The sequence below is a fragment of the Neolamprologus multifasciatus genome, chromosome 9 (genome assembly GCF_963576455.1).
Source record: "Neolamprologus multifasciatus chromosome 9, fNeoMul1.2, whole genome shotgun sequence".
Lineage (NCBI taxonomy): Eukaryota > Metazoa > Chordata > Actinopteri > Cichliformes > Cichlidae > Neolamprologus > Neolamprologus multifasciatus.
The window spans coordinates 5229894-5257651 of NC_140447.1; the positions used below are offsets into that span (position 1 = coordinate 5229894).

The window sequence follows — 27758 nt, forward strand, 5'->3', positions numbered from 1 at the left end:
TTGATTGGTGAGTTGCATTCACTTCATCGATGAATCCAAGTAAACATTTGTTAAATTACATTATTAATAATCTTACCAGTGTAGTCAGTTACCCACCAAATTAGTCTATGCTGGTCAGTCAGCTAAAAGTCTTTACTTTAGCTTACATCTAAGCTAACATTAGCATTTGTTAGCATCAACCAAGAAGATCTGAGGCTAAAACTAGGGTTAGTGTAACTTTGCCTAAAACCCTTGTAAAATATAAGTATTATTTTAGAATTTATTAAAGTCCTCAAATGATCCCTTTCTATCTCTACATCAATAGAACCATGAGGTTTTTATTTTTCCCTGTTACTTACATCACTGGCTTTAGCTTATTAGCTAGCAGTCGCAGCTGTTTAAAACCCAGAGAGAAACAGACATTTAAGTGTAATATTTATGAAAACTGGTCCAGCCACTGGAGGGGAAATCTGGTGATATCATAGCAAAAAAAGATTTTATATTAACTCAGATGGAAAGCGTCTGTCATGTTAAACCTAAATAAAGTTGCTTTTTAAAACAGTCACTAAAATATTTCTAACTTAACTGGTATCTGCTCTAACCAGATATCAAATAAATTAACAATTCTTTCTTAATTAAAACACTTTTTCACTTTCCCACCTTTTGGGGTCGTGCTTCCACAATGCATCGTAGTAATTAAGAAAATTTTGAAAAATACCTGTAAATGACTAATACATTTATACAGTGCATTATACTGTATTTTTACAGAGTTTTCCTACAGTCTTTATTAAAAACTCGACAAATCTTTAAACTTGACACATCTCAAGTGGAAAAAAAGTACAGACATTGCTCACATAAGTAGAAGTACAGATAGTTGTGTTAAAATACTCTGCTTAACAAACTACACGAGGTCGCAAAAAACTAAGCAAAATGGTAGCTGGTACGACAGCAGTCTGTGTCATATTTGTTGAATTATCGTTCAGAATCAAATAATCCCATTTATTATAAGAGATTATACCATTATAACATATGTCAACATTGCTTATCAGAGTTGTTACATTATTTGCAGGAATAGTGTTAACAACATGTAAAATCTCACAAAATGTGTCTATCAAGTACAACAATCTATTTATTTCAGCTGTGGCCGAGTGTGTGTGTGGCCAGTTTTAATCCAAAGCTGAGATGTGCTTCATGTTTGGGACTAATTAGAAAACAAAAACACTAAATTTATCTCTTACTACACGGACGACAACAATAGAGCTTTGTGCTGAAGCTTGGAGCCAGTTGGCCAGTCCATAACAGATGTCTCAGGCCTCAAGGTTCTTACTGTAGGCCTGGAAACAAGCGGCTCTCTCTTCCACACTGTCCACTACTGTTCTCTTTAAGACCTGTGTTATGACCCAGGTCATATCTCTTGTATTGTGTTCTGTGTTCACTCTTGCCTGCCTCAGGGTGGTGGTGCTTCTGTGTTTTCAATTAAGTGCACTAGATGGCATATGGCCATTGGTTGAAGACTGGAGGCGTCAACTTTGAGACGAGACCATCTGGGCTCTGCCTACTTCCTGAATCCAACCAGCCTGTGTTCTAGCCCATTAGATAACCTTTCAGTCTATCGGTCCCTGTGTGCTTACTATTATCAATGCCTTTCTGATTTCTGGTCAGGTCCCTGTTTATTGTAAGACTGCTGTTATTCACCCGCTGTTAAAAAAAAAATCTATGCTTGATGCTCCTCTTCTCAGTAGCCACTTATAGATCATTAGGACTAAAGTGTTCTTAAGAGAAACAGCAACATTTTTACAGTTACCTTATCCTCAGCGCTCCGTGTGTCTGTGGCCTAGACACAGCTGAAGCCTGATTACAGCGTCTGGGCACCGAACAGCCTCAATAGCCTGGAAAGGTGCTAACCGCTAGGCTAACTAGCAACAAGATGCCTTCCCTCTCCACAGATGACTACCACAGCCTCCTGCAGAAGATTGCAGCACTGGAGGCAAAAATTCATCGCTTAGAAGTAAACGTGGAGGTAAATGGACTGTGTGGAAATGAAACAACCTTGCCTTTGATTCAAAACAATGGCAATGAGCAAGCTAGTACACAGCTAAGGAGCACAGATAACATGACCAAGAAAGTAGACTTTGTGCACTATTATAAATCCTCAAGCGATAATCCCCCCTTGGACTGTCTTGTTGCAAAACCAAGACATAAATCATGTCTCCTGGAAGGGGGAGGACGTATCACAGGCAGAGCACAGCGAGCTGAAATCTCTGAAACCGACTGGCCTTCACTTCCTACAAGACAGAGAAGCTCTTCTACCCCTGTATACGAGAGGAAACAGGACTGGACAACCGTGAATAGGAAGGTTAACAACAAACTTCCAAAACAACTGAATGTGAAGCTGCAGAACAGATTTGCTCCACTATCAAAGGACCCTGGATCTATATCGGACAACCATCCATCTAAAAGTAGTGAAGTAAGGTCTGAAAATCTACTGAAAAGTAAAAGGCCACAGGGAAAGCTAAAGGCTAGGCCTGAAACTCTGATTGTGGGTGACTCTGCCGTAAAGGATGTACAAAGGATGTGCGGTAAGAACACTAAAGTCCTCTGCTTTCCTAAGGATATGGTCAACAACCTGAAGGAGAGAATTCTTCAAATTGCAGATGAATATCCAACTGTGACAAACATTGTTCTGCATACAGGGTCAAACGATGTGTCCAAACAACAGTCGGAGGTTCTGAAGCGGAACTTTACTGGATTATTAAATACTGTAAACTCTCTGAATGCAGCTGTATTCATCAGTGGACCTGTACCGCCCGTCAGAGGAGGAGACGAGAGATTCAGCAGGTTGTTCACACTGAATAAATGGCTCATATCAGCATGTACTGACCACTCAGTGCATTTTATCAACAACTTTAATATTTTTTGGGAACGCAGGCATCTATTTAAAGCAAATGGATTTAATTTTAACAAGTCAGGGGTGAAACTGTTCACCTCCAACTTGTTTTATTCCATACGTCATCCATCTGTGCTTGGTGCCAAGGCTGAGATAAACGAGGAGTTATCTCATAAAGAGGAACAAACAGTACTCCAAGAACAGACAAAGCTCAGCAGAAACCTTGAGGAGGAGCTCCATCTGCCCCCACCCGGGAAGAGCCTCAGAAAGGAGAGACATCAGAGGCAAGAAGAGGGGTCCCTATTTGCCTCCAACTCTCTCAACAACACCAACGACCAGGACCAGGGACCACGACCTTCCCCAGTCCCCCAAACCCCTGACAGGCCATCACCCTCCTCCCCCTCCCTTTCTCCCTCCTCCCCACACCTGAAATTCACTGAGGAGATGATGGAGCGGGTCAATGCTGGGCTCAGATCTACCCCCCGGCCCAATCCCTTTTTGTCCCCCATAAACCCCCCACCAGAGCAGCCAAAGGTTCGCCATCGAGCCCCGCCCTCAACAGAGCAATCGAAGTCACATTGCCCAGCCTCGCCCCCCTTAGTTCCTCCTTACCACCTTCATGCCCTGTCTCCGCAGTCTGATGTGTGATGTGTGGAGGGTCCGGGCTGCGAGGATTATGGCAGTGGTGACTTTTCCCAGGAGAAGCTGGGACCCTGTTTACTAGAAGGTTTTAACATTTCTGTACTTTTAGGTGACAGAAGGAGACATGTGGCCTGGTCAAAACACAGAGAGCTGCACCCTAAAAGATCTTTAAATATAGTAAACATACCTTGTGTGCCACAGACTGCTCCCAAACACGAGGGGACAAGTAATACCTCTAAAACACTTAAGTTGGCTTTATTAAATGTTAGATCTTTAGCTGGGAAAACATTTTTAATTAATGATTTAATCACTGAGCACAGCCTAGTTTTATGTTTTTAACTGAAACTTGGTTGGACCAAAGTAACAGTGGAGCTGTTCTCATCGAGACGACCCCTCCTAACTACAGTTTCATCAGTGAGGCCAGGGTGAGCAGGAGAGGAGGAGGGGTTGCTGTCTTATTTAATGAATCATTTCAATGTAAGCAGCTGTCTCCTGGAAGTTTTCAGTCTTTTGAATATGTGGCTTTACAGCTGAAGGCCCCATCCAAAGTTGTGTTTCTTAATGTTTACAGGCCTCCCAAATACTGCACAGACTTTTTTAATGATCTCAGTGAACTGCTGTCTGTGATCTGTGTTGATTTCGACTGTGTAATTATTGTTGGGGATTTTAACATCCATGTGGACAACCCTCAGGACAAAGGGACTAAAGACCTGAGTAACACTCTGGGCAACTTTGGGCTGACTCAGCCTGTAACAGAGGCCACACATAATAGAGGACACACTCTTGACCTGCTGATCTCCAAGGGCCTGAGCATTTCAAAGGTTACTGTGTCTGATGTGGGCCTGTCTGATCATTACTGTGTTTTCTTTGAAAGTAAAATCTCAGCCCACACAAATATATCAACAGCAGTGATCACAAAACGGTGTATAACTGAATACAGTAGTGAGATATTTAACCAGGTCTTCCCATTAACACCTGACCTGTCCAGAGGTTCAGTCAATAAGCTCGTCAATAGCTTCAATGCTAAAATGTTAAATGTAATGGATACAATTGCTCCCATTAAGGTGAAGATTATCTCTGGAAGGAAAAAGTCTCCATGGAGAAACTCCACACTAGTGAAAAATGAAAAAAGAGAGTGTAGGAAAGCTGAGCGCAGATGGAGAAAAACAAACCTCCAGCTTCATTATGACATCTATAAAGAGAAACTTCACAATTATAATTTACAACTGAGGAGTGCAAGGAGGTCCTACTTCTCTGACATCATCACCAAAAACAGTCATAATGCTCGGGTCTTATTTTCTACAGTTGACAGGCTAACAAACCCTCCTGTGTCAGTGGCAGCTGAACTTCGACCATGGCCTGCAATGACTTCGCCAAATTCTTCACAGAAAAAATCCAAAAGATTAGACAAGCAATTGGTACATCAACAGCAGATTCAGGATATGTACTGTGTCCACCGAAAAACTGTTTAAACACCATGAAACAGTTTCACCCGATTAACAGCAAAGACCTGGAGGACATCTTAGCTCAGCTGAACTCCTCCTCTTGCTGTTTAGATGTCCTGCCAACAAGTTTTTTCAAAAAGGTCTCAAAGACTTTAGAGTCAGACCTGTTACAGATCGTCAATTTTTCTTTATTATCAGGTGTGTTTCCAGAATCACTAAAAACGGCTGTAATTAAACCTGTACTAAAAAAGGACAATCTTGACAAGACACAAATGAACAACTACAGGCCGATCTCAAATCTCCCATTTTTAAGTAAGATCATTGAAAAAGCAGTTTCTCAACAGCTCAATTACTTCTTAAAACAGAATAACTGCTATGATGCCTTCCAGTCAGGTTTTAGACAGAACCACAGCACTGAAACCGCTCTGACCAAAGTGTTTAATGACATATGTCTGAATACAGACAGTGGAAAAATGTCAGTCTTAGTTTTACTGGATCTCAGTGCAGCATTTGATGCAGTTGACCACAACATATTACTCAAACGACTGGAGAACTGGACAGGTCTTTCAGGAACTGTACTAAACTGGTTCAAAACATACTTAGAAAACAGGAAATACTTTGTATCAATAGGTAACTTCACATCTGAGCAGACAAGTATCACATGTGGAGTTCCCCAAGGTTCCATCTTGGGACCCCTTCTGTTTAACATCTACATGCTCCCACTGGCACAGATTATAAAGAACAACAAAATAAACTATCACAGCTATGCAGATGACACACAAATATATATCACAATGTCAGCAGGAGACCGAGGCCCTGTACAGGCTCTTGGTAAATGCATTGAGGAAATTAATGACTGGTTGTGCCACAATTTTCTCCAGCTAAACAAAAACAAAACTGAGGTAATAGTCTTTGGCGCCAAAGAAAAACGACTACAGGTCACCAGAGAACTTCAGTCTATACACCTAAAAACCACAAACCAGGCGAGAAATGTGGGTGTAGTGATGGATGCAGACCTAAACTTAGAAAACACATTAAGACAATAACAAAATCAGCTTACTGTCACCTCAAGAATATATCAAGGATAAAAGATCTGATGTCTCAACAGGACCTGGAAAAACTAGTCCATGCATTCATCTTTAGTAGGCTTGATTACTGTAACAGCATCTTTACAGGTCTACCTAAAAAATCAGTCAGACAACTACAGCTCATTCAGAGCTCTGCTGCTCGAGTCCTCACTAAGACCAAACAAGTGGACCACATCAGTCCAGCTCTGAGGTCTTTACACTGGCTGCCTGTCCGTCAGAGGATAGACTTTAAAGTTCTGATGCTGGTCTATAAAGCTCTGAATGGTTTAGGACCAAAATACATCAGTGACCTCCTGACCCAGTATGAACCTTCCAGATCCCTCAGGTCATCTGGATCCGGTCTTTTATCAGTTCCCAGAGTCAGAACCAGACACGGAGAAGCCGCATTCAGCTTTTATGCTCCTTATATCTGGAACAAACTCCCAGAAAGCCTCCGATCAGCTGAAACACTCAGTTTATTTAAATCCAGGTTGAAGACTCACCTGTTCTCAGCTGCATTTGAATAAAGCACCAAATCCGCACTCAAAACTTACATTTTAACTACTGATTTTATCTACTGTTCTGATTTTATCTGTTTTGATTTTATATACTGTTTTGTTTGTTTGTTTGTTTGTTTGTTAATTAGTTAGTTTGTTTGCTTGTTTTAATCAATTTTAAATCATGCTTTTTATTTGTTTTTGTTTCTAATGTCTCTGTAAAGCACTTCGAATCACCTTGTTGTTGAATTGTGCTATACAAATAAACTTGCCTTGCCTTGCCTTGCCTTACAGACCAATTTCAAAATTTAGAAAAGGTAGTGGTTAAGGTAAGTCTGACAAAGCAGAGTAGTTCCTAAGAGTTTGTGTCTTGGATCCACTATCAGGGGATACAGAGCAGACTTGATTCTACAGAGAGCACAAAATCAGCTTCTAAGTGAAAGGATAAGACAGGTCCATTTCACTATAGATGCCCTACAGAGCAAGACCAGCCAGACTCTGCAGGAACTGGAAACCCTTCTACCCTCTCCAATCTTAGAAGAGGTTGACAAGTTTGTGGACAAGGCTCAGCGGGCCCAACACTCGAAAGGAAAAGAAAGACAATGCAGGAAATTTCACACCTTGCTTTCAAAAACACACACTCCTCAGTCTAAACCGACACAACTCAGAGAAGAACACACACCTGAGGACAGTCAGGAGAAATGTGTGAGGAACTTTTCAGACCGGAATCTCACTGAACCTGAAAAGAGAGTATTAGCCAAAGGACTCAATTTTGCCATTTCTCCACAACAGTTGCCCATAGTGGACCTCATCACAGCCACAGAATCTGCCATACGCATTAATAAACTATCACAGACAGAAGCAGAGCAAATCAGGATGAAAGTCTCAGCCACCCTCTCCAGTGCCAAAGTCCCTCCGTCCAACCTCACAATACAGGAAAAGAAGGCCGTCGCTTCCCTGAGCAAAGACCACAACATCACTGTTTTACCAGCGGATAAGGGAAGATGCACCGTGGTCCTAAACACTACAGATTACCATACAAAGATCACTACTCTCCTCAGTGACAACAATACCTACGAAGCCTTAAAGCGAGACCCCACCAGCAGCTACAAAAAGAAAGTTATAGTTTACCTTCAAGACCTTGAAAAGGACAAAATCATTGACCGCCTTACATATCACCACCTTTATCCAGGGGATGCCATACCCTGCATTTACGGACTTCCTAAAATCCACAAGGAAGCTGTCCCACTCAGACCCATAGTCAGTAGCATAAACTCAGCCACTTATAACATTGCAAAACACCTTGCTACCATCCTTGCTCCTCTCGTGGGGGACACCCCACACCACATCAAGAACTCCACCGACTTCACTCAAAAGGTCCAGAAACTTACCCTGGATCCAGATGAAACCATGGTGTCCTTTGATGTAGTCTCTCTCTTCACGTGCATACCCACCACGGAGGCAGTGGAGACTGTCAGAAAACAACTACAAGAAGACAGCTCCTTGGAGGACAGGACCAACTTCACACCTGATCAGATCTGCACACTGTTAGACCTCTGCCTCACCACTACATACTTCAAATACAACAAAGGCTTCTACAGACAAAAACATGGCTGTGCCATGGGCTCCCCCGTGTCACCTATTGTAGCCAACCTTTACATGGAGGAAGTGGAAAGGAAGGCTCTTGGCTCTTTCAAAGGAAGAGTACCCAGCCACTGGTACAGATATGTAGACGACACCTGGGTCAAAATCAAGACACAAGAAGTGGAATCCTTCACTGCGCACATCAACGCTGTGGATAAAAACATCAAGTTCACCAGGGAAGACACAAAGGACGACTGTTTGCCTTTCCTGGACTGCGCTGAGATCCTTCCCAGACGCCTTAACGCCCACTCACATCCTGGGCCATCTGACCTCAGGAAATCACACCATAGGTTGGGGCCGGGTTTCACAATGAGCTCACCTGAAACTCTGGCTGATTGTGACCCACACCCGATTTCACACCTTGGCTCAGGCGATTAGAGGATCATCAGGGGGTCCTTTGTCCCTCTTTGGGGGTGAAACTCCCACCAGGTTTATATCTGGGACTCTCCACCATTTGACCTTAGAACTGAAGAAGCTTCTTGGATGAGAGGTGAAACGTCTTCAAGCAACTTAAAGAAGTCCAGATGCTTTTCTTTGCAAGCTCCTTAGACTATGATGACCTGGATGACTGAGAACCTTCACAGACAGTTTGTTTTAGATGAATACAACATTCTGGATAAATTCCAATCTGGCTTTCGTAGAGCTCACTTTACTGAAACTGCACTTCTTAGAGTCTCCAACGGCATTTTGATGAGATGTGATGCAGGAGAATGCTCTGTTTTGTTGATGTTGGACCTCCGCCTTTGATACTGTGGACCATCATATTCTGCTAGATAGGCTGAGACACTGGGTCAGGGGCTGCTTTGGACTCATTCAAATCCTATTTGCATGAACGATCCTTTTCTGTGGCTACCTCTAAGTACAGTTCTTCTACTTTTCTTGCCTATGGTGTGCCACAAGGTTCAGTTTTGGGGCCTTTATTGTTCTTACTGTATTTACTTCCTCTTCAGCACTTATTGAGCACTTTTAAGGACATTTCGTATCACTACTATGCAGATGATATTCAGTTATACAGTATATTTCCTTTAAGCCCCAAGATGTTTCCAAGCTACAGATTTTGCTAAAAAAAAAAAACAGCTAAAAACTCATCTTTTTAAACCTGCTTTGGTTGATTTTTATTTTTATGTTTTAGCTTCTTTGTAGCACTTTGTGATTTTTATCTTGAAAGGTGCTATATAAATAAAATTTTACTTTTTTTTTTTTACTTCTATTCATTGTATACATAATAGTCTGAAAAGCAGTCCCAGTATCTGCGGGGATAGGAATCCTTTTTCCTTTAACAGCTTTTCATGTGTTTAGTTTAGGCACCTGAGAGACTTTTTGTTTGTTTGTTTATTTAATGGTTGTTTTTTTGGCGCACCTGTCCCAATGTTGTTCTACCTTTAAATGATAAAATCTGTTTGAACTACAAAATCTCACAATAGTACTGGTCTTTGCTTGGTAACAGGAGAGTCACATTTGTGTTCCACTCTTAAACTTTGACCTCAGAGTGATTTGACATTTGTTCACACAACCAATAGAAATGCAGAATGTCCCAGGTCGGGCATAATGACATAAATAAACCGGTGGGGGTCCATGAATCTTTTGGTACCAGGCTGCGAGAGTTGAGGCTCGGGTGTGAAATTTATGGTTTTCAGGGTTTTTATCACAGTTTAGCATAATTTTTGTTTTTTTCGTTAACTCGGTTTCCCTGGTTCTTTTTCTGTGTGTTATGAATAAATCTTTTTTTTTTGGTACCGGTACTGGTTTTATTTTGTTGTATTTATCCACAACACCTTAAAGGCCGGTCCATGATGCAAAAACGGTTACAATAATGGAAGAAGCTCGCTTCTGCAAAAAGTTCACCTCTCAAAGTGAGAGAAACGGTGCCTGAAATGAAAATCAGACTGTTCTTCAAACTTTATTTCGGTAACAAAGTAATATTTCCAACTTTAGCACATATTAATCAGACTGTTAGAAGTGTTCGAACTCTAAAGAGAATTGGTAAAAAACTTGGGCTGTTTAGAAGGAAGATTAAGTCAGACTAGCCTTTGTCCAACCAGAGATCATGACCAATGGACAGATGCAGAGATGTATTCATTTCCAGAGGATGGACTGAACCCTATTTTTGTGGATGAGATCACTGTGTGTATAGAAGAGTGTACGTCTAAAGGTCAATATGCCTGCAATGAAACAGTCTTTGTTGTCTGCTTATGGTAGAAAAAGAATAAGATGCCCCAGGAGATCCACTTGTTGCTGCTGATCTGTATATTAGGTTAAGAGGAGAAATACTGCAAAGTCTTTAAGAAATTTCAGTGTCTAAAAGTCCAAATAAAAAAATACTGTTTATCTTGACCATGTGATTTTATATAGATACCCTATATGCAGGTATTTCTGCATTGCATTTAATGAAAGACATCTTTTGGGTTTTTTCATGTCATTCTGTCAGAATATGGCCATTCATTACTGCTATAATATAAATTATAGAGTGCTGATAGGAGGTCAGATTAGTCTTCCAACTAGTATCAGTTTATGTTGGCCATAGTAGAAAAATACATTTTCTATTTACCCCCAGTTCAATTGTTTTCTACCTGCACACTGCCATTAAAGCATAAATGCTGACGTTGCTTGACGAAGCTGAATATTGTGACTATATTGAAACAAAGCTCTTATAATCATTTACCCATGTGACTATCCAGTTCAGTTTCAGAGTACCAAAGTAATAACCACTTAATATCAAAGTAATGTCATGGTAACAACCATGGTTACAGTTGAGTAAGATTACACTGAAATTTATGTAATTGCATAATAAGGGTCCCAAAGCTGGGACCTGTATTAAGTGCTAATAGCAGGATAATGAGGAAGTGGGTCAGGGTTAGCTGTCTCTATTTAATAACATATTAATAACCTATTAAAGCAAACTTAGATTATTACCTGGAAACACCTGTGGTAGTTCCCAGGTAATAAGCATAAACAGAAACAGCCTGCAAAGAGCTGGCTGCCAGTAGGTGGCAGACTGGTGCCTACTGTGAGTCTGAACTTTCTATTTTATCCCTGGATAAAGACAAAGAAGAAGTGGGGTGCCAACAGCTAACTTTAACCACTTTCCCCTTCATTTTTGGCCTGCCTCGTAGATCCATGGTTGCATAAACAAGTGGGTTATAAAAATACATTTGGAATCAACAAATATTCTAGCTACTGTTCCTTAAGTTATATTTAGGATCACTTACACACATCTGATCTGTCCTCCAAGCTCGGGTCCTCTACCAGAGGCCTGGGAGCTTGAGGGTCCTGCAGTATCTTAGTTGTTCCCAGGACTGCGCTGTTGTTCCTGGGATCTGCTGGAGCCACTCGTCAAGCTTGGGAGTCACTGCACCGAGTGCTCTGATCACCACTGGGACCACTGTTACCTTCACCCTCCACATCTTCTCCAGCTCTTCTCTGAGCCCTTGGTATTTGTCGTGTTCCTCCTTCCGGATGTTACTGTCATCAACAGACTCAAAACCACAATAGAAATGCAGTGTGAAAAGTAACATTTTACCGGCATCTTCTTCAGGATCTTTTGTTGCAGTGTAGAAGCATAACATTGTCAGCCTCGCTGCCTCATACATATTGTTAATAGACTGTCAGGTGTGGTCAGTAAGGTGGTTCTGTTTAAAGTCGCAAACGTCAAACTATTTCCTTAGGAGATATGCCATCAGGAAAAAAATTCCTTCCTGAAGAATATCTTTTAATCCATTAAGTGGCCATTTGAATTTTTCTAGGTCCACCTCACTGCTTTGCTCTCACCTGTTTGGCTATTTTCCCATCACTGTGTATCCATCCTGTCTCAACATTTCATGTTGCTTTTTGCTTCTTTGTCTGCCTCATTCTTGCATGTGCATGTCAGGTGCTCTCCTTTGAACTTTCATTTCTGTTTTTCATTTTCTCACAAAGTTTCTGCAGAAGTCCCAAAGTCCTAGTTTTCTTTTTGTAAGTGGTTGTTTGCTTTTGCAGAAACTGAGGAAGGCAATTTGGTCTCTTTAGGAGATGCAATTTGCCAAAGTTGCATCGCCATCAATCTGCACAAAAGAAGAAAAAAAAGACAGACATTTTCTTCAATGTCTACACTGCTAAGCAATGTTAAGGTTAAGCTTCTTAGGTCACCACTAATGCCAGTAGGAAAGTACTGACTGTAGTTAGCAGAAAAGCTACTTTATGCAGAGAGAAATGCAATAATGGAAGAAGCAAGCTAAGGCCTAGCCTTTCAGTAAATCTGTTAGCTAATATGGTGTGATATTATTTATATATATATATATATATATATATATATATATATATATATATATATATATATATATATATATATATATATATATCTGCTCAACTGCCGGGGACGACTCAGCTCGGCCAAAAACTCCCTGAAATCCGACATTTTTCTTCAGTGAGTTCATTCTGAGATTAAAGTCGTTTATGTCAGATTTCTGCCTTTTTCTCTGATCGTGTTTGATGACCTCAGTAGTTCTAAAGTCCAAAGCTGATCAGTACTGACTGTTAACAGACTGGAGGGACTAGTATAGACCTTTATGTGTTCTGAGGAACATAATAACATGACAGTAAACATGAGGGGTAAACGGCAGCATACACTGAACAGACGTGGAACATCTACTTAACCGGACTCCGGCTTCAATCTGCGCATGCTCTCTGCGGTCGCCAAACCTGGGGCTGTGGACGCAGGGAGGGATAGAGAGGGCAGCGAGAGAGCGAGCGGCGACCCAATGAGCAACATGTTGCATTTTCTATGTCTTCTTTTCCACGATGCACTTTAGGATTTCAATAAGATGCGTGTGTGTTTCCAGATAACCAGTTTCCTTCTCGCCGTAAACTTTTACAGCCGGCCAGTGCGAGCTCAGGGTGAGTGTGTGCCTTATATTCTTAAACTCGACCAACTCAGATGTTCGTCTGTTTAATGCTGTGCTGAAAAACCTCTGACTGTGTTTATTCAGTGACAACTGGCATCGCATTCACCGTAGAGATGTACTAACACTCCGCTGTCTTCATACTCTTACAGCCGGACACTTTAATGTTGGTGAATGTAGACACCACACAAAGTCGTCATCAGGTTTTATTCTGAAACTTCAAAGTGTGTAAACGTCCAAACGTGTGATTGTGGTTCACTGTTGATAAATAACAAAGTTGTACTGGTTCACACTGCGAGCTACCGCCCACCGAGGAATGTGTAAGTGTGGAAATAACGGTTTAAACACACACACACACACACACACGCACTTGGAAAGTTGGAGCTCCACGGTGATTGGAGATTTTCCTACGCGACAGGATTTAGTGGTAAATGTTGGGCGATCATCTAAATAACATTAATACCAGTGAAAGAGGCGGACGTAGCTTCACCCTCCTGCGACGCGACGTATCGAGTTGACGTCTTGTTTTAAATACACAGAAGCCTCCGAGCTTTTAAGCACAAAGATCAAAGTTAATATAAACTCTTCCCCAAACGTATCCTTTGGTCATTTATGAATGTTTGCTTTCAAAAGAGCAGATTTGTTCCTACGTCCGGGTGAAGGAAGGAAACGGGGCGGACATAGCGGGTCGGGTGGGCGAGTTAAAAGGGATCGACGGCGTTTAACGTGTATATACAGAGCTGCTGGGAAGAAGTGTGTGTTTTATTTATCAGACAAATCACTGTTCAGCTCGGCTTCTATAAATGTTCCCGACACGCGTGTAACTTAAATAAACAAAATGTAGTCGTGAGTCAGGTCTCTGTCTGTGGGGAGGAGGGCGCCGCAGATGCTGTTTGAATAAAAGAAAGATGTAAACATGAATGAAGAGCAATCATTAATGCTTTTCATCAACTCTGTGGGACTTAGTCTTCTCTAAAGGGGCTGTAGCAGTGTGTGAGCTGGAGCGCTTTGATGTTCAGCGCACATGGGAGCAGGATGTGGATTTGCTCTGGCTAAATGTCTGTTTTTTTCACCGCTTGCACATCTGTCCTCAACATGAAAGAAACAAAAGACTCAGATCCTCGTTCGGGTGCATATTGTTGGGCAGGCTGGCGACAGGAGTAAGGCTCTCACCATGTGTTACAGTGATGTTTTCTTCGCACTTTGTGTAGACATTCCACACATTATTTTTGCTCTGCTGAATTTTTTGCAAAATTTCTCTCGTCTGCTGGCTCGATGTGATTCAGTTGTGGAGGCTGGCCACGAGAAACGCATCTGGAACCAATTTGAGTCCACGCAGCCCGAGGGGAAGAGGAGGGATGTAAATGGCAGCCCTTCTCTTTCCATGTCCACTGTGAGCAGACGTGAGTCTCCGAAGCTTAATTATAGTTTGGTGAACAGTAGATTAAAGTGCAGCACACAGAGTTGCGTTTCTTGGCCGGGGTTTGGGATATTGCTGAATCGACTCAGAAAGAGACGTTTTCATCCAGACAGAAAAACATTTTTTGCTTTTTGTCAGACTAAAAAATCAAAGATGAAAAAAATGAGAAAGAAATAATTTTTTTTAATAAAAGTAAACAAGGTTTGATTTGAGTTTAGCAGGGCAACGATCTGTTCTCAAAACATGCAGCAGGAATGATCATTGTATGTTGTATCGATCCTTTCCCTGCTGCTCATCCTTTTAAAGGATTGTGGGGGTCTGGAGCCTATCCCAGTCAGGTGAGAGGCAGGGTGGACCCTGTCTGTGTCTGTATGTCAGGTCGGGTCTTACACTCCACCTCTCTGGGAACTCCCAGGCCCTCCAAAGGCCTGTCTCCCCTCACCACACTCCCTGCCGGTGACTGGTGCCCTCAGGGGTCGGTGCGTTGGTGGTTCTTGGTGTCCGGGCTGGGCGCTCAGGTGTGTACCAGCTCACCCCCGGTGGCTACTTGGCGGGGCCTGGTGCCTGTTGCTCGGTCAGGCCTCTTCTGGGGCAAAGGGGGCCCTCGGGCCTCTACGTTATAACTTCATGACAGCATATCATACATTTTTCTTAAAACCCTCCCTTTGATAGTTCCAGCATTCCCAGTGTTTGGACAGAGATTGCTGACCCCGTACTTTGCTCCCCAGAGACTTAGTTGAAAACACATTGCTATCAAAGGCAGCAGCAGCATAGCTGTAGACTGTAAACACACATTTTCAGCACAAGAATGAATCTCAGAGTAACACATTATGATGTTCATATGTCGGTTGTCATTAAATACCATTTGGTTAGCAGCTGTATTGCAGATCTACTTCCTGTGCACCTACAACCAATTTCTAAACTCTTTAAAAGTTGTATTAATGACTTTCATTTTGTGTAGTGACTTTGCAGCAGTGCAGGCAGGAGGATTTATTGTTGATTCCCTTGCAGACAAAGAATCCAGCTTCAAGGTGCATCTGTGCATCTTTATGCTTCAGTAATCAGGCTGAACAGCAGTCAAGTCTAAAGACAAGCAAGCTACTCCAAGGCAACCTAAACAATTCAAAACAACTGATATGCACACAAAGTGAAGCGGTCACCAAAAATACACACTACACCCTATTTATGTTACCTTAACGAGTGAAAGTGTTTCCTCTTTACTAGCTGAAAGTGTCCCACACGACATGCGTGCAGCTGTAACTCCAGGAGCAGACATGCAGTCATCCTTTTACATTAAGATTTCTGCCTCCTGTAGGAAACACACTTTAGTAGGAAACACACTTTAGTAGGAAACACACTTTAGTAGGAAACACACTTTAGTAGGAAACACACTTTAGGGGCCTTTCTTGGTCAGCAACTCTTCCCATTCCCGTCTTGTCAATGAAAAGCCACAGAGTCATAAAGTTGTGCTTTATGTCAGACCACTTAGGTCTTTCCTACAGTATTTGCTGAAGCAGGTATTCCTCCATGAGAGATCAGCCATAGACTGGAGCTATACTCAGCAGTGACGTGCAGATGTTTTCCTTTTGAACTTCCCTTAGGAAGGAGGGAGGAAGATGTCTTTAATAAGAAGAGATGATTGGGGGCAACGTTTCCTCTAATGTTTCATGTGTCTGAACTAGAGTTGGATGTCTCGAGACCGGTCTTTTACGTGGTCTTGGTCTCGTCTTGGTCTCGGTCTCGGTCTCAACGGACTTTTGTCTTGGTCTCGGTCTTGGTCTCGCTGTCTCGGTCTTGCGCTCTCAAATCGACATAGTGTTCGGGAGATTTGGAGTCAACCATCAGCGGAGCGGGGGGTGTCTTACTGGGCTTAAGCCCGGGTCATTTTTTCAGAAGCATGGGGTTTTTTGGAGTGTAATTTGTTTGTTAGATGCCTGACTGACAACTGTATAAAACAAAAACAACACACGAAGCACAGAGCGCACCGTCCTAAATTCCCCCTGATTTTGGTATGATCCGAGCTTTGGCACTAGGAGACTGAGCACAGCACCCATGTGAGCGAGGGGGGAGAAGCTGCTGCCTGCGAGTTTGCTGCAGAGGAGAGCTTAAGTTTGACCAGGTACCAACGGAAATCATTCGTACTGAACTAATAATGTAAATATGACGGTGTATCACAAAAGATTGATATCAAACTGATCACTTGGTTGCGTTACTTACTCTTCAAGTGAATCAACAAATGGATAAATAAAAAGCCGAACGACAATGCTGATTTTTTTAGAGAGTCTTAGCTTACATCTCATATTTTCAGTTGTTACCCTCCACGGCTAAACAAACTCTCTAAATCGGTTTCAGTTGTGTACTGATGAACACAACAATGGACATAAGGAGCTTCTTTCAAAGAAAAAACTCAGGTAGATGTTATTTTATATATTATGCTTTGTATGTTGTTGTTGTATGTTCAGTATATCTATGCAAAACAAGAGGAATTTCAATACACAGCAGTATATTCACAGTTGAAACCAGATATTTACATACACTTTAGGGAGAAAACATAAAACCTTTTATTTACTGTTAAACATCAATTTAGAGTAAACTTTTGTTTTAGATAAATAAATGTTGAAATGTCTTTTGAATTAGTTAAATGTCAGAATAAAAAGAGGGAGCTGTCTATTTTAATCACTTTCATCAAATGTAGGAGTACATATACACTAAGTTTATTGTTAATTAAGATTAATTAAGAAAACTCCAGATGATTCCATTCTGAGCTTAAGAAGCTTCTGATTGGTTCGTAGAGTCCATGTGGGTAAATTGGTGGCACAGCTGTGGATGCATATAAGGCAAAACACAGAGCCTGTTTCTTTGAAATGGGAAAGTTTCTTTGAAAAATCAAGAGATGTCAACCAAAACACCTGGAAAAGAATTCTGGAAAAGAATTGTGGAGCTCCATAAGTGTGGCTCAATTTTGAATACAATTTGGTGCCATTTACAATTAAGAAATACAGACAGTTTCTCTCTTTACTCTTAAAGTTAACAAATATGTTTTTTATATTTATCAACCTAAAAAAAGAAACATTTAGTCTGATTTGATGTTACAATTAAAAAGTGTTTGTGTTTTTATCTGAAGAGTATGTAAATATCTGGTTTCCACTGTATATTTGTGTTTGGCTTGATTGTCAGCACAAAGAGGGAGAGAGACGACGAAAATGACGACAGAACAGAGATGGAACAAGAGCAGGTGAGACACACAAGTTAGTCAAATGGTTGTTTGCCAAAAACTCATCAGAACATGTATCTCGTACCTATTGTATCTTTTTAGATAGCGTTTGTTACTTTTAAAATTCTATATTTATTAAGTTATGCAGGCTTGTTTGCTCAACAAGGCTGAATAATTATATAAACTTTTCAGAATCTAAATAGTGTACTTTGGTAGAATTAAAAAATAAGTGTAGTGCAGGTCTAAGATGATTTTTAGTGCTGCTATCATCTAGTTCTGATTCTGGTTCTGTCTTGGTTACTGTTGTAGTCCTGTTTTAATTCTGGATCAGTTCTGGGTCTGGTTGAATTGGGGTTTAGTCCCTGTGTCTTGATACAGGCCCGACTTTGTTCTGCCTTGCTGCTTAATTAAAAAACTATATATATATATATATATATATATATATATGAAGTCATTCTTTTTTGAACAAAGCTCAAAACAGAGCCTAATAATCTTTCAGTCATTTCTACCCCCACTTAATTTCCTTTGGCTGCTCAGCTCTCACACAGTGGCTCAGCTACGCTCCAATCCCTCCATATTGTGGCCAATCACATGCGAGGATATAGGATAATATCATTATGTGAAAAACAGAGAGGGTGAGAGACGCAACAGTCAAGTGGAGCATGCGTCAGTCCTTTCAGTGAGTGAGTGAGACAGTAGACAGCGGTGAGGAGGGCTGTGCGAAAGCAAAAACACATAAATATGCCCGAGACCCGTAAACGAAGCAGCATCTGGCTGCAGTTTAAAGACTTTTTTTTTTGTCTCGGTCTTGGTCTTGGTCTCGTCTCGTCTCGGTCTTGGTCTTGGTCTCGTCTCGTCTCGGTCTCGGTCTTGGTCTTGTCTTGGTCTCGATACCCTCTGGTCTTGGTCTTGTCTTGGTCTCGGATTAGGCGGTCTTGACTACAAGTCTAGTCTGAACACACAAACTCCCTGAGCTTGGACACTGTGAGCAACAGCAGATGTGTGCACTGTGGTCACGCCAGCATCCAAGTTACATGTTTATTAAAGTAATCAAATTACAGCATTTATGTTAGACTACTTTTAATTAACTGCTTTAGCCCACTTACAATGAAAATTAAATAAAATCTTGTTCATGATCTTTGTAGCATGTTCACACTATTGGAAGGAAAAATAACTTGAACTCCAATTTTGAAAACACAACTTTATTTTATAAAGCTCTGACTGTATGATGAGTCTGTGGTCTGGGAGAGAGTCTGTAACTCTGTCTGCAAATACAGTAAATAATGACCAATGTTGGGCAATTACTTATATAGTTACTTCTTCAAAAAAGTAACTGAGTTTTGCAAACAAAGTGTTTTGCAGCTGTTTACCTAAAAATGCAGCCAAGACGTTTTTTAAACAAACATTTCAAACTATTTACAGAACAATCAGCTGTTCTGCATCAAATCTGATGCCACACAAATTATTTGTGTCACTCCAAAAAATAATTTCTGTCCACTATGAGATGAAGGAGAACAACAGCCTGAAACCTGCAGGCCTGACAACAGCAGATGTGTCACTGCTGTAACACCTGTAACATTCAGCAGTCGCCTCATTGTTCTGACACACAACAAAACTATTGACTACACTATACACTAACTACACACTAACTACACACTAACTACACACTAACTACACACTAATTACACACTAACTATACACTAACTACACACTAACTACACACTAACTACACACTAACTACACACTAATTACACACTAACTACACACTAACTACACACTAACTACACAAGATTAGCTTTTCCCGTCAGTTGTTCGTCTGTCCTGCTCACATCTCCAGTGGTTGTTCACGTTGTCATTAACGTGGCTTCACTCCACATCAGCCGCTTTGCTAAAACACCGGCACATAAGGACGCTGTCATAGCCTGTCAGCGACGTTGATTAGCTGCGTATATACGAATGTGAATCGCGTGATTGGCTGGACTTTGGGATAAGGTGGCATCGTTCTGATCCCGTACGGGAGCAGCCAGTCACTAAAACTGCAAAACAGAATTGTTAACATATTTATTTTAATTTCAATTCAGGTTAGATTTTCTGTGTGCAGAGACGTGCCAGCAGTGCGCAATTGCACGCGAGCAGCTTAGAGGGAACAGTGATTGGGGGTTAATGCTTCTAAATCATTGGGGTCTTTACATGGCTTAGTGATTGTTGTTGGCGCAGACAGGCCCTTCCACTGCTGCTCTGGTTTTTGCCACTTTCAGTTTGCTCCATGTCTCTTCTGACTGTTTCTCCTCATATTTAGAAGAGTTAAGTTCCACCTTTTATTCTTCCTGTCAAATCATCTGTGGCTCCATTAGAAACTAGGCAGCCTAAAGCTGAGCCTGATGACAGAAGCTTTGCTGTCAGAAAACAACGTCACCGAGCAGAACATCGATGGAAAAAAGATGCAGGTGTCATTTCAAAGTTTAAACCACTGCTGGCGTCACAACCAAACATGTTGCAAATAGGATTTCTGTCGACAGTCATAACTGTGCTCGTGTGTTATTTAACACGTTTGTTCTTAATACTCCACATAAAGTCTGTTTGTACGCCTCTCCAGTCATCTTCAGTGCTTATTGAAGATGTTTCCACCACCACGGCTGGTATCACAGACCCATCTGTCCCTCGCACTGCTGCTTTCACTCAGTTTAAGCCTTTGATGTTCTCACTTTTAGAGGCAATGGTTCACCATATTAAGCCTCAGGTTCGTCCTGTGATCCTGTCCCTAACGACTGTTTAAAATAAAGTTTGCTGAGTATAGGGCAGTCTGTTCTCTGGTGAGGTTCCTGCAAAATGCAAATGTGCAGCAGTGCAGCCACTGCCTAAGAAGCCTGGCCTTGATCACGCTGTCCTGGCTCATTACAGGCCGATTATAAGCTGCAGTTCCTTTATAATGTTTTCTAAATATTTAGTTGAAAAATATTTTCCAGATGAGCATCAAATCTGCATCAGTGAGGGTCTCTGACAACATCCTTCTTGCGTGTGATTCTGGTAACCACGTTGTTCTGGTTCTGCTTGATTTAACCGCTGTCTTGAACACAGTAGACCAAAACATTTTAAAATCTCGATTACATCACTCAGTGGGCACTTAAATGCTTCAGGTCTCATCTGGCAGAACTGTGAACCTTCTCTATTCTAAGGGCTCAGTTTTAGGGCCACTGCTCATTTCGTTATACCTGCTGCCTCTGGGTCCTTAGCTTGGTTGGCTTTAAGCTTTTTACATTTTAATGAAAAGAAAATAGAGGTGGTGTTTAGAGCCAGTGGTCCCTGTCAGCCCTCCTCTGTTGACTTGGGACCAAACCAACAGAAGTATATTCTAAACCTGTTATTACTGAGCTTGTTATAGGTGGAAAAGTCAAATCAGAGCTGTGTTCAGTTTTTATCATTTAAAGCGATTGGCAAGGATGAAAGCGCTTCTTTCTAGGCAACACTGGCAAACTGATGACAGTAATTCACTTTATGTGACAGTCAATCAATCGTTATTCTTGCAGCTGGTTCAAAATGCAGCTGCATGACTTTAACAGGAAACAGGAACTCGTGAAGGAGAGCACATCAGCCCTGTTCACTGCACAGTTCATTTTAAAAGTCTTATATTTGTTTTAAAATGTTCTCACAGTCTTGCTGCACCTTTCCTCTCTGAGCATCTTCATCACTACATGGATGTCAGATTCTCAGGTCAGCTGACCAGCTGCTCCTGGAAGTACCAGGAGGAAGCTCAGAGGGGGCGGGGCTTTCTCTACTGTTGCACGTTAGCCCGGCCCCTCCCTGTCCACTTTTTAAAACCCATTTTTATTCGTTGGCTTTTGACCTTAGCAAGACTTCACTTTTCTTTTAGTTATTTTACCTTTTTAATTGGTTTGTTTTATATCTTATGCATTTTTATTTTGTAGTTCCAATGTACAGCACTTTGTGTCAGTTGTGTTAATTTTAAAACACTTATATGGTGTTGTGTTGTATGGTATGGCATGGTTAACATCTGTTAACTACAGCTTCCACTTCATTAACACTCCCTCTTCATTAAGACTCTAAGATTTAACAATCGAATTCAGGAGTTTTTGTCTATTTCCAACTACATCATTTTTACAGCTCTCCTATTCAACACTTTTATTTTAGCTGTAGAAGCAGCAATAGCTATCTCGATCTTTTCAATGCCTAAGGCTTTTCTTTGTGTCAAGGCGACCGTGGCTCAGGGGGTTGGGAAGCGTATCTGTAACCGGAAGGTCGCCGGTTCGATCTGGGCTCTCTGTCCTGCTCGTTGTGTCCTTGGGCAAGACACTACACCTACCGCCTACTGGTGATGGCCAGAGGGGCCAATGGTGTGATATGGCAGCCTCGCTTCTGTCAGTCTGCCCCAGAGCAGCTGTGGCTACAACCGTAGCTGCCTCCACCAGTGTGTGAATGAATAGTGGCATTGTAAAGCGCTTTGGGTGCCTTGATAAGCTCTATATAAATGCAATCCATTATTATTATTAAGGATGCTGCATATGCAAGCAGAACAGCACACTCTGCTTCCTCTTTCTGCTGTATGGATGAAATTTGATGAGCAGCTACTAGCTGAGCTTCTTGCACAACTGAGACCTGATTTCTTTTCAGCTGGTGTCAGTGACACGCTGTCATCTGGGCTCAGATCTTCTTGATGCTGATGTCTTGTTGTGATGATCCGGCTTCAGCTTCAGTTATAAAGCCACTGTTCTTCCAGACCCTTCAGGGTTTACCTTTGTGCCCCCTTGTGGCCAGTCACACAACTGCAGCTTGGTTATCTGGAGCTAGAGTCTTGCATGTCTTCATCCTTTTACACAGCTTCTAATTTAACAGGTGTTCATGAAAACATGGTCTATGACACAAAGGCTCATTGGCTCATTTTATTAGAAGCTGAGTAACGTAATGAGGCAGAACACTCAGAAGCAGGATGGTTTTACTTAATGTAGTGGCTTATCTTCTTATAGTTCTCATTTTATCTACTTATCATATAAAAAGGTAATCTCCAACCAGACTGAGAGGGTGACAAAGAACGACTCAAACACGTGTATTCAGTGGTTGAGAGGAGGGCAGTCTAAAACTCACGACCACACACTGTTTGTGCTTTAATAAACCCACTCCTCACCAGCCTTACAAGGCCCGGTTGAATGGCTGCTGGCTCATCATACGTGAAGCGAGCAGTGTTCATACAGCCCGTAAGGTTACTCTGAGTTAGTGAGGTAAAGATATGAGGTCCATCTCAGTCCATGCACAAAAAGTTGTAGAAACAAAGCACATGCTGAAAGAGGACATCTCACAGATTGTGAAGCTGCACGTTTCGTCACTCTCCAAACACAGTTCACTGAACCAGCAGCAAAAGAACGCTTCATGTTTGATCAACATCGTCATGAATTCCCGCTTACCTGGCTGTTTTGCTTCCACCATGAGAAAAATCACACTTCCTGCACAGCTTTTTCTCTCTCCCAGTTATACTTCAAGATCAGTTAACCATCAAAAATCTGTTTTCTGCATAATTCGCTTGCTTATTATGCACCAGTCTACCGTTGTGTACAGTGCTGTCGCCCGCTGTCTATTTTTGTTTGTTTTTCTTCAAAAATGACCTCTGACAAGAAAGCCTCATTTCTGCTGTTCAGTACCGAAGATGTTGAAACTTTTAGAAATGATGCCAAATTGCAAAACTCTTAGCCGTGTCTCCTCTGTAAACCTCTGTAACTTTTCTCTGCTTTACTTCAGCAGCATCAGGTAATCGTGTTCGTATGTTGATTCATGGTTTTCTTCAGTTTTTGATCTACTGCAGAACTGACTTTGTAAAGCCAGGCCAGGAAAATCTCCTTCATATTTTTCTGTCTCTTATCTTCAATTACTTTGACACAAAGGCATCTGCTGTGGTGCTTACACCTTCGATGAAGTCCAGCCCTAGTGATCAGTCCCTTACAGTATGAATCACCTGTTGTTGTCACGCTGTATAAATAAAATTGAATGGAAACATTTAAGATGGACAGGTCCCAGCAGGCCAAATGGAGTGCAGCTCTGACAGTGGCTGATTGACAGTAGACTTTCAGTTGGCCTAAAAGCGATTTTGGCAAACCATCAGTCGACTCAGGAGGGGAAAGCAGTGCTTTACTCACATTGTATGCAGCGGCAGTGGGATGCTGCTGACTTCAACAGAGGATATAAGCAGGCTGTAGAAGGAACGCTTTAAAGATCTCCGCAATCCCACTGCCATACCCTTTGCAATGGAAGCAGAGTCTGGGGATCTCTTGGTTGCATGAGCTGGACGAGGTAGCCAGGGTAAGGAAAGTCTGGCTTCTCTTCTCAGACTGCTTCCCCTGTGACCTGAAACCAGATAAGTGGTGCAAAATGGATGGATGGATGGATGGATGGATGGATGGATGCATGGATGGATGGATGCATGGATGGATGGATGGATGGATGGATGGATGGATGCATGGATGAAGCGCCTTGAGGTATGAAGTGCCTTGAGGCGACTTTTGTTGTGATTTTGGCACTATATAAATAAATTGAATTGAATTGGATGGATGGATGCATGGATGGATGCATGGATGGATGGATGGATGGATGGATGGATGGATGGATGCATGCATGGATGAAGCGCCTTGAGGTATGAAGTGCCTTGAGGCGACTTTTGTTGTGATTTTGGCGCTATATAAATAAATTGAATTGAATTGAATTGAATTGGATGGATGGATGGATGGATGGATGGATGGATGGATGGATGGATGCATGCATGGATGGATGCATGGATGGATGGATGGATGGATGGATGCATGCATGCATGCATGGATGAAGCGCCTTGAGGTATGAAGTGCCTTGAGGCGACTTTTGTTGTGATTTTGGCGCTATATAAATAAATTGAATTGAATTGAATGGATGGATGCATGGATGGATGCATGGATGGATGGATGGATGGATGGATGCATGGATGGATGGATGGATGGATGGATGCATGGATGGATGGATGGATGCATGGATGAAGCGCCTTGAGGTATGAAGTGCCTTGAGGCGACTTTTGTTGTGATTTTGGCACTATATAAATAAATTGAATTGAATTGGATGGATGTATGGATGCATGGATGGATGGATGGATGCATGGATGGATGCATGGATGGATGGATGGATGGATGCATGCATGGATGGATGGATGGATGCATGGATGGATGGATGCATGGATGGATGGATGGATGCACGCATGCATGGATGGATGCATACATGCATGCATGGATGGATGCATGGATGGGTGGATGCATGGATGGGTGGATGCATGGATGGGTGCATGGATGCATGGATGGATGCATGCATGGATGGATGCATGGATGAATGGATGGGTGGATGGATGGATGGATGCATGCATGCATGCATGCATGGATGGGTGTTTCACATTAACCTGTCACCTCATCTGCACCTTATCTACAGTGGTTACCATATTTACACATTCGGCTGGTCATAGGTAAATTAGCTCAGGTGTATTGTTTTGACTGGGTCCATAATGAGCTGAGATTATACTCGTACTAACAAATTCTCATATTGGACCCACTTGGTGGATTTAAATGTCGTCATGTTTACCGACACAGACATGCTCTGTTCCAAAGCTGAACTTTTAGCCGTTTGGTGGTGTTTTTGTCTGTCCTTCGGTAGACATCAGTAAACAATGGCATCTGGGCAGTGGATTAAGAGCCATATTAATTACAAAGAGTTCTTCCTCCTCTCTGGTGCTCCTCCTGGTGTTGCCCAGGATGCTTTAGTTTATAGACATTTGTCAAGTAGAAATGTTGCTGTTCTAAAATTTCACCCTCTGCTTGTGCCTGTACTTGTTATGTCATTTCCTGATCCATACACACATGATACACTCAAAAAGCAATGTATTAGACATTACTCATTACTTTAATTAATAGTAATCCAGTAGGTTATTTAATTACTTACTTGAAAAAGTAATTTGTTACACTACTCAACGCATTACTTTGATTTTACTTCAGATTTTAAACTTTAGGGATGTAAAAACATTTACTGGTATAAATGGATGCTACAGATACAGACTCACGCTGCCCTCCTATCATACTGACTTTGTTATTTTCTCTGTAGACAGTGTGTACATATTAAGGGTGTAAAACTATTGCAGTGTGAACTCGTGCTTTTACATATAGAAACTGTAGTAAGAGAGAGCGAGAGACAGGAATGATTTCAGCTGGATTTTTATTCTTATTTCCACACATAAGGAGACATATTTGGACTTACATGTGTGCAAACATTGTGAGTTATGAAGTTTAACATGTGTAGATACTTACACCCTCTGAGTGACGATTACAGTAATGCAGATGTTCAAACCCAAACAAACTAACTTTGTCTCACTGAGTAAACAAACTGAAAACCTGCAGATGAAGAAATGAACCTACAGGCAGAACTGCAGTAGCACTTTCAGTAAATCTGTGACATTTTGCAAACATCTGTACATTTTGTTCACAATATTCTTGGGAACATTAATGAAATAACAGTATATACCTGTTTCACTGCCTAACATCTACTCCTGCTAGCAGCAAGTGAGAGATGAGATCAAATGAGTATTATTTAGTATGATGAATTAATACTGAGCCAGCTGAATGTAGCTTTCTGGTGTGTCCCTTCATAACAGTCCCAGGTTCTTGTGTTGCCCACCCGGGTTTAGAATGATTATTACTAACACAGGCATGGTGCTAAGAACGAAACAGGCCCATGTGCATGTTCAAACATTTTGATACACCTTTGTTTTTGTGCAGAATAAGAAAGTTGAATGAATAAATTCATCCAATTCTGTTGTTCGAGGAGGCAGACGTTTTCTCCAAGCTGATCTAGAAGTACATTTCTATATTGAGTGATACACAAACCATCTTTTAAATTCCAGCTCATGAGGATATTTTTTTCCCAATGCATTGGGCAGGAAGGAATATGATGTATTTGCTTCCATGTGTGGGCTACAGCAAACAAAATCATGTGGAAAGGTCTTCACGTATCCTCTGCACAGGCATACGGGACCACATAGCATGCATGTAGTTCTCAGTGGAAATGCCTGTGCATATGCTTGACTCTGCGTGCCTCACATCCTTTCTTCTGTGTTTGTGCTCGATGGACAGTGTTGTAGTGTATGAGTTGTAAGTTCAGGCTTTTAGTCATTTTGAAGATGTTTAAGCCTCTTTGTGTCCAAAAGTTTTGATCTGGATTGATGGAAAAGATCTCGCTACCACTTTGTGGTTGGAAGGAAGATTGAATCATCGTTTTTATTAATAACGTATACATTTGTTGTAACAATTACCCAAGTAGGTATTTCTAAGTTGAATCCAGCTGATCACAGGCTGTGCACAGAAAACCTGCTGGATAGAAATGACTGTGACTTTCCCCACACTGAGACACCATAATAAGACACTTTGTAAGCCCTATAGGACGACTTTCTATGGTAAAAACAAACGTTTACGCTTCATATTTCAATTATACGAGCTTTAGATTATAATCGTATCACAGTTAGTCGACTAAAACTCAAACTTAAAGAATTTAGATGCCTGAAGTAGTCAGATGTAAAAGTATTTGGACAAACAAACCTTTGTAATTTTAAATCAAAAGTGTTGCTATAACACACACACAGACACAGACACGCACAGCTTGGTCTTCATGCAGATCTGTGGCATTTACGTATTATTTGGCCTGGCTGCAGCACTTGCTTCAGGACTTGCTAGAGCAGGTCACCTACTAACTTGGAGGCTGGTGGTTTGATCCCAGTCTGCTCCAGTCTGCATGCCTGGGTTGCTGGTGTGAATGGGTGAATGTGCAAGTTGTGTAAAGCACCATATAAGAACCAGTCCATTTACTTGGAGAGTTCAGGTTTCAAAAACCTGTTTCAGGCTTTATTGTTAGTTTTAATGAAGGTTTTATTTTTTGTAATTCATATTTACAGAGCTTGTGTGCGATGCTGTGGTCTTAGTTGGTGTGATTTCACACAGCAGAACAGTCATTCTCTCTGTTTTTGTAAATATTATATTTAGTATTTTTCCTTCATTGGATAGAGACAGCAAAGAGGAGAGAGAA

The 27758-nt window shown here is 41.6% G+C and overlaps 2 protein-coding genes across 3 annotated transcripts in view; both read left to right on the forward strand.

Annotated features, from left to right (window-relative positions):
* Window positions 1–1738: 1738 nt before the first annotated feature.
* Window positions 1739–4407, forward strand: LOC146510874 (uncharacterized). The gene has a single exon (XM_085172683.1). It carries the CDS (start codon window positions 1907–1909, stop codon window positions 3512–3514), a length of 1608 nt encoding a protein of 535 aa, XP_085028809.1. The 5' UTR covers window positions 1739–1906; the 3' UTR covers window positions 3515–4407.
* Window positions 4408–12829: 8422 nt separating this feature from the next.
* Window positions 12830–27758, forward strand: part of reck (reversion-inducing-cysteine-rich protein with kazal motifs) — a 66912-nt gene continuing 51983 nt past the window's right edge. The window contains exon 1 of one of the 2 annotated variants that reach the window (XM_085172661.1): window positions 12830–13033. In XM_085172661.1, the coding sequence (XP_085028787.1) occupies window positions 12961–13033 (73 nt within the window). In that variant the 5' untranslated portion in view covers window positions 12830–12960. The remainder of the gene's footprint in view (window positions 13034–27758) is intronic. The other variant, XR_014876068.1, reaches the window with a different exon arrangement.

Coding starts and splice junctions, on each gene's coding strand:
- LOC146510874 (XM_085172683.1), top strand. CDS start 1,907: ATGCCTTCCCTCTCCACAGATGACTACCACAGCCTCCTGCAGAAGATT.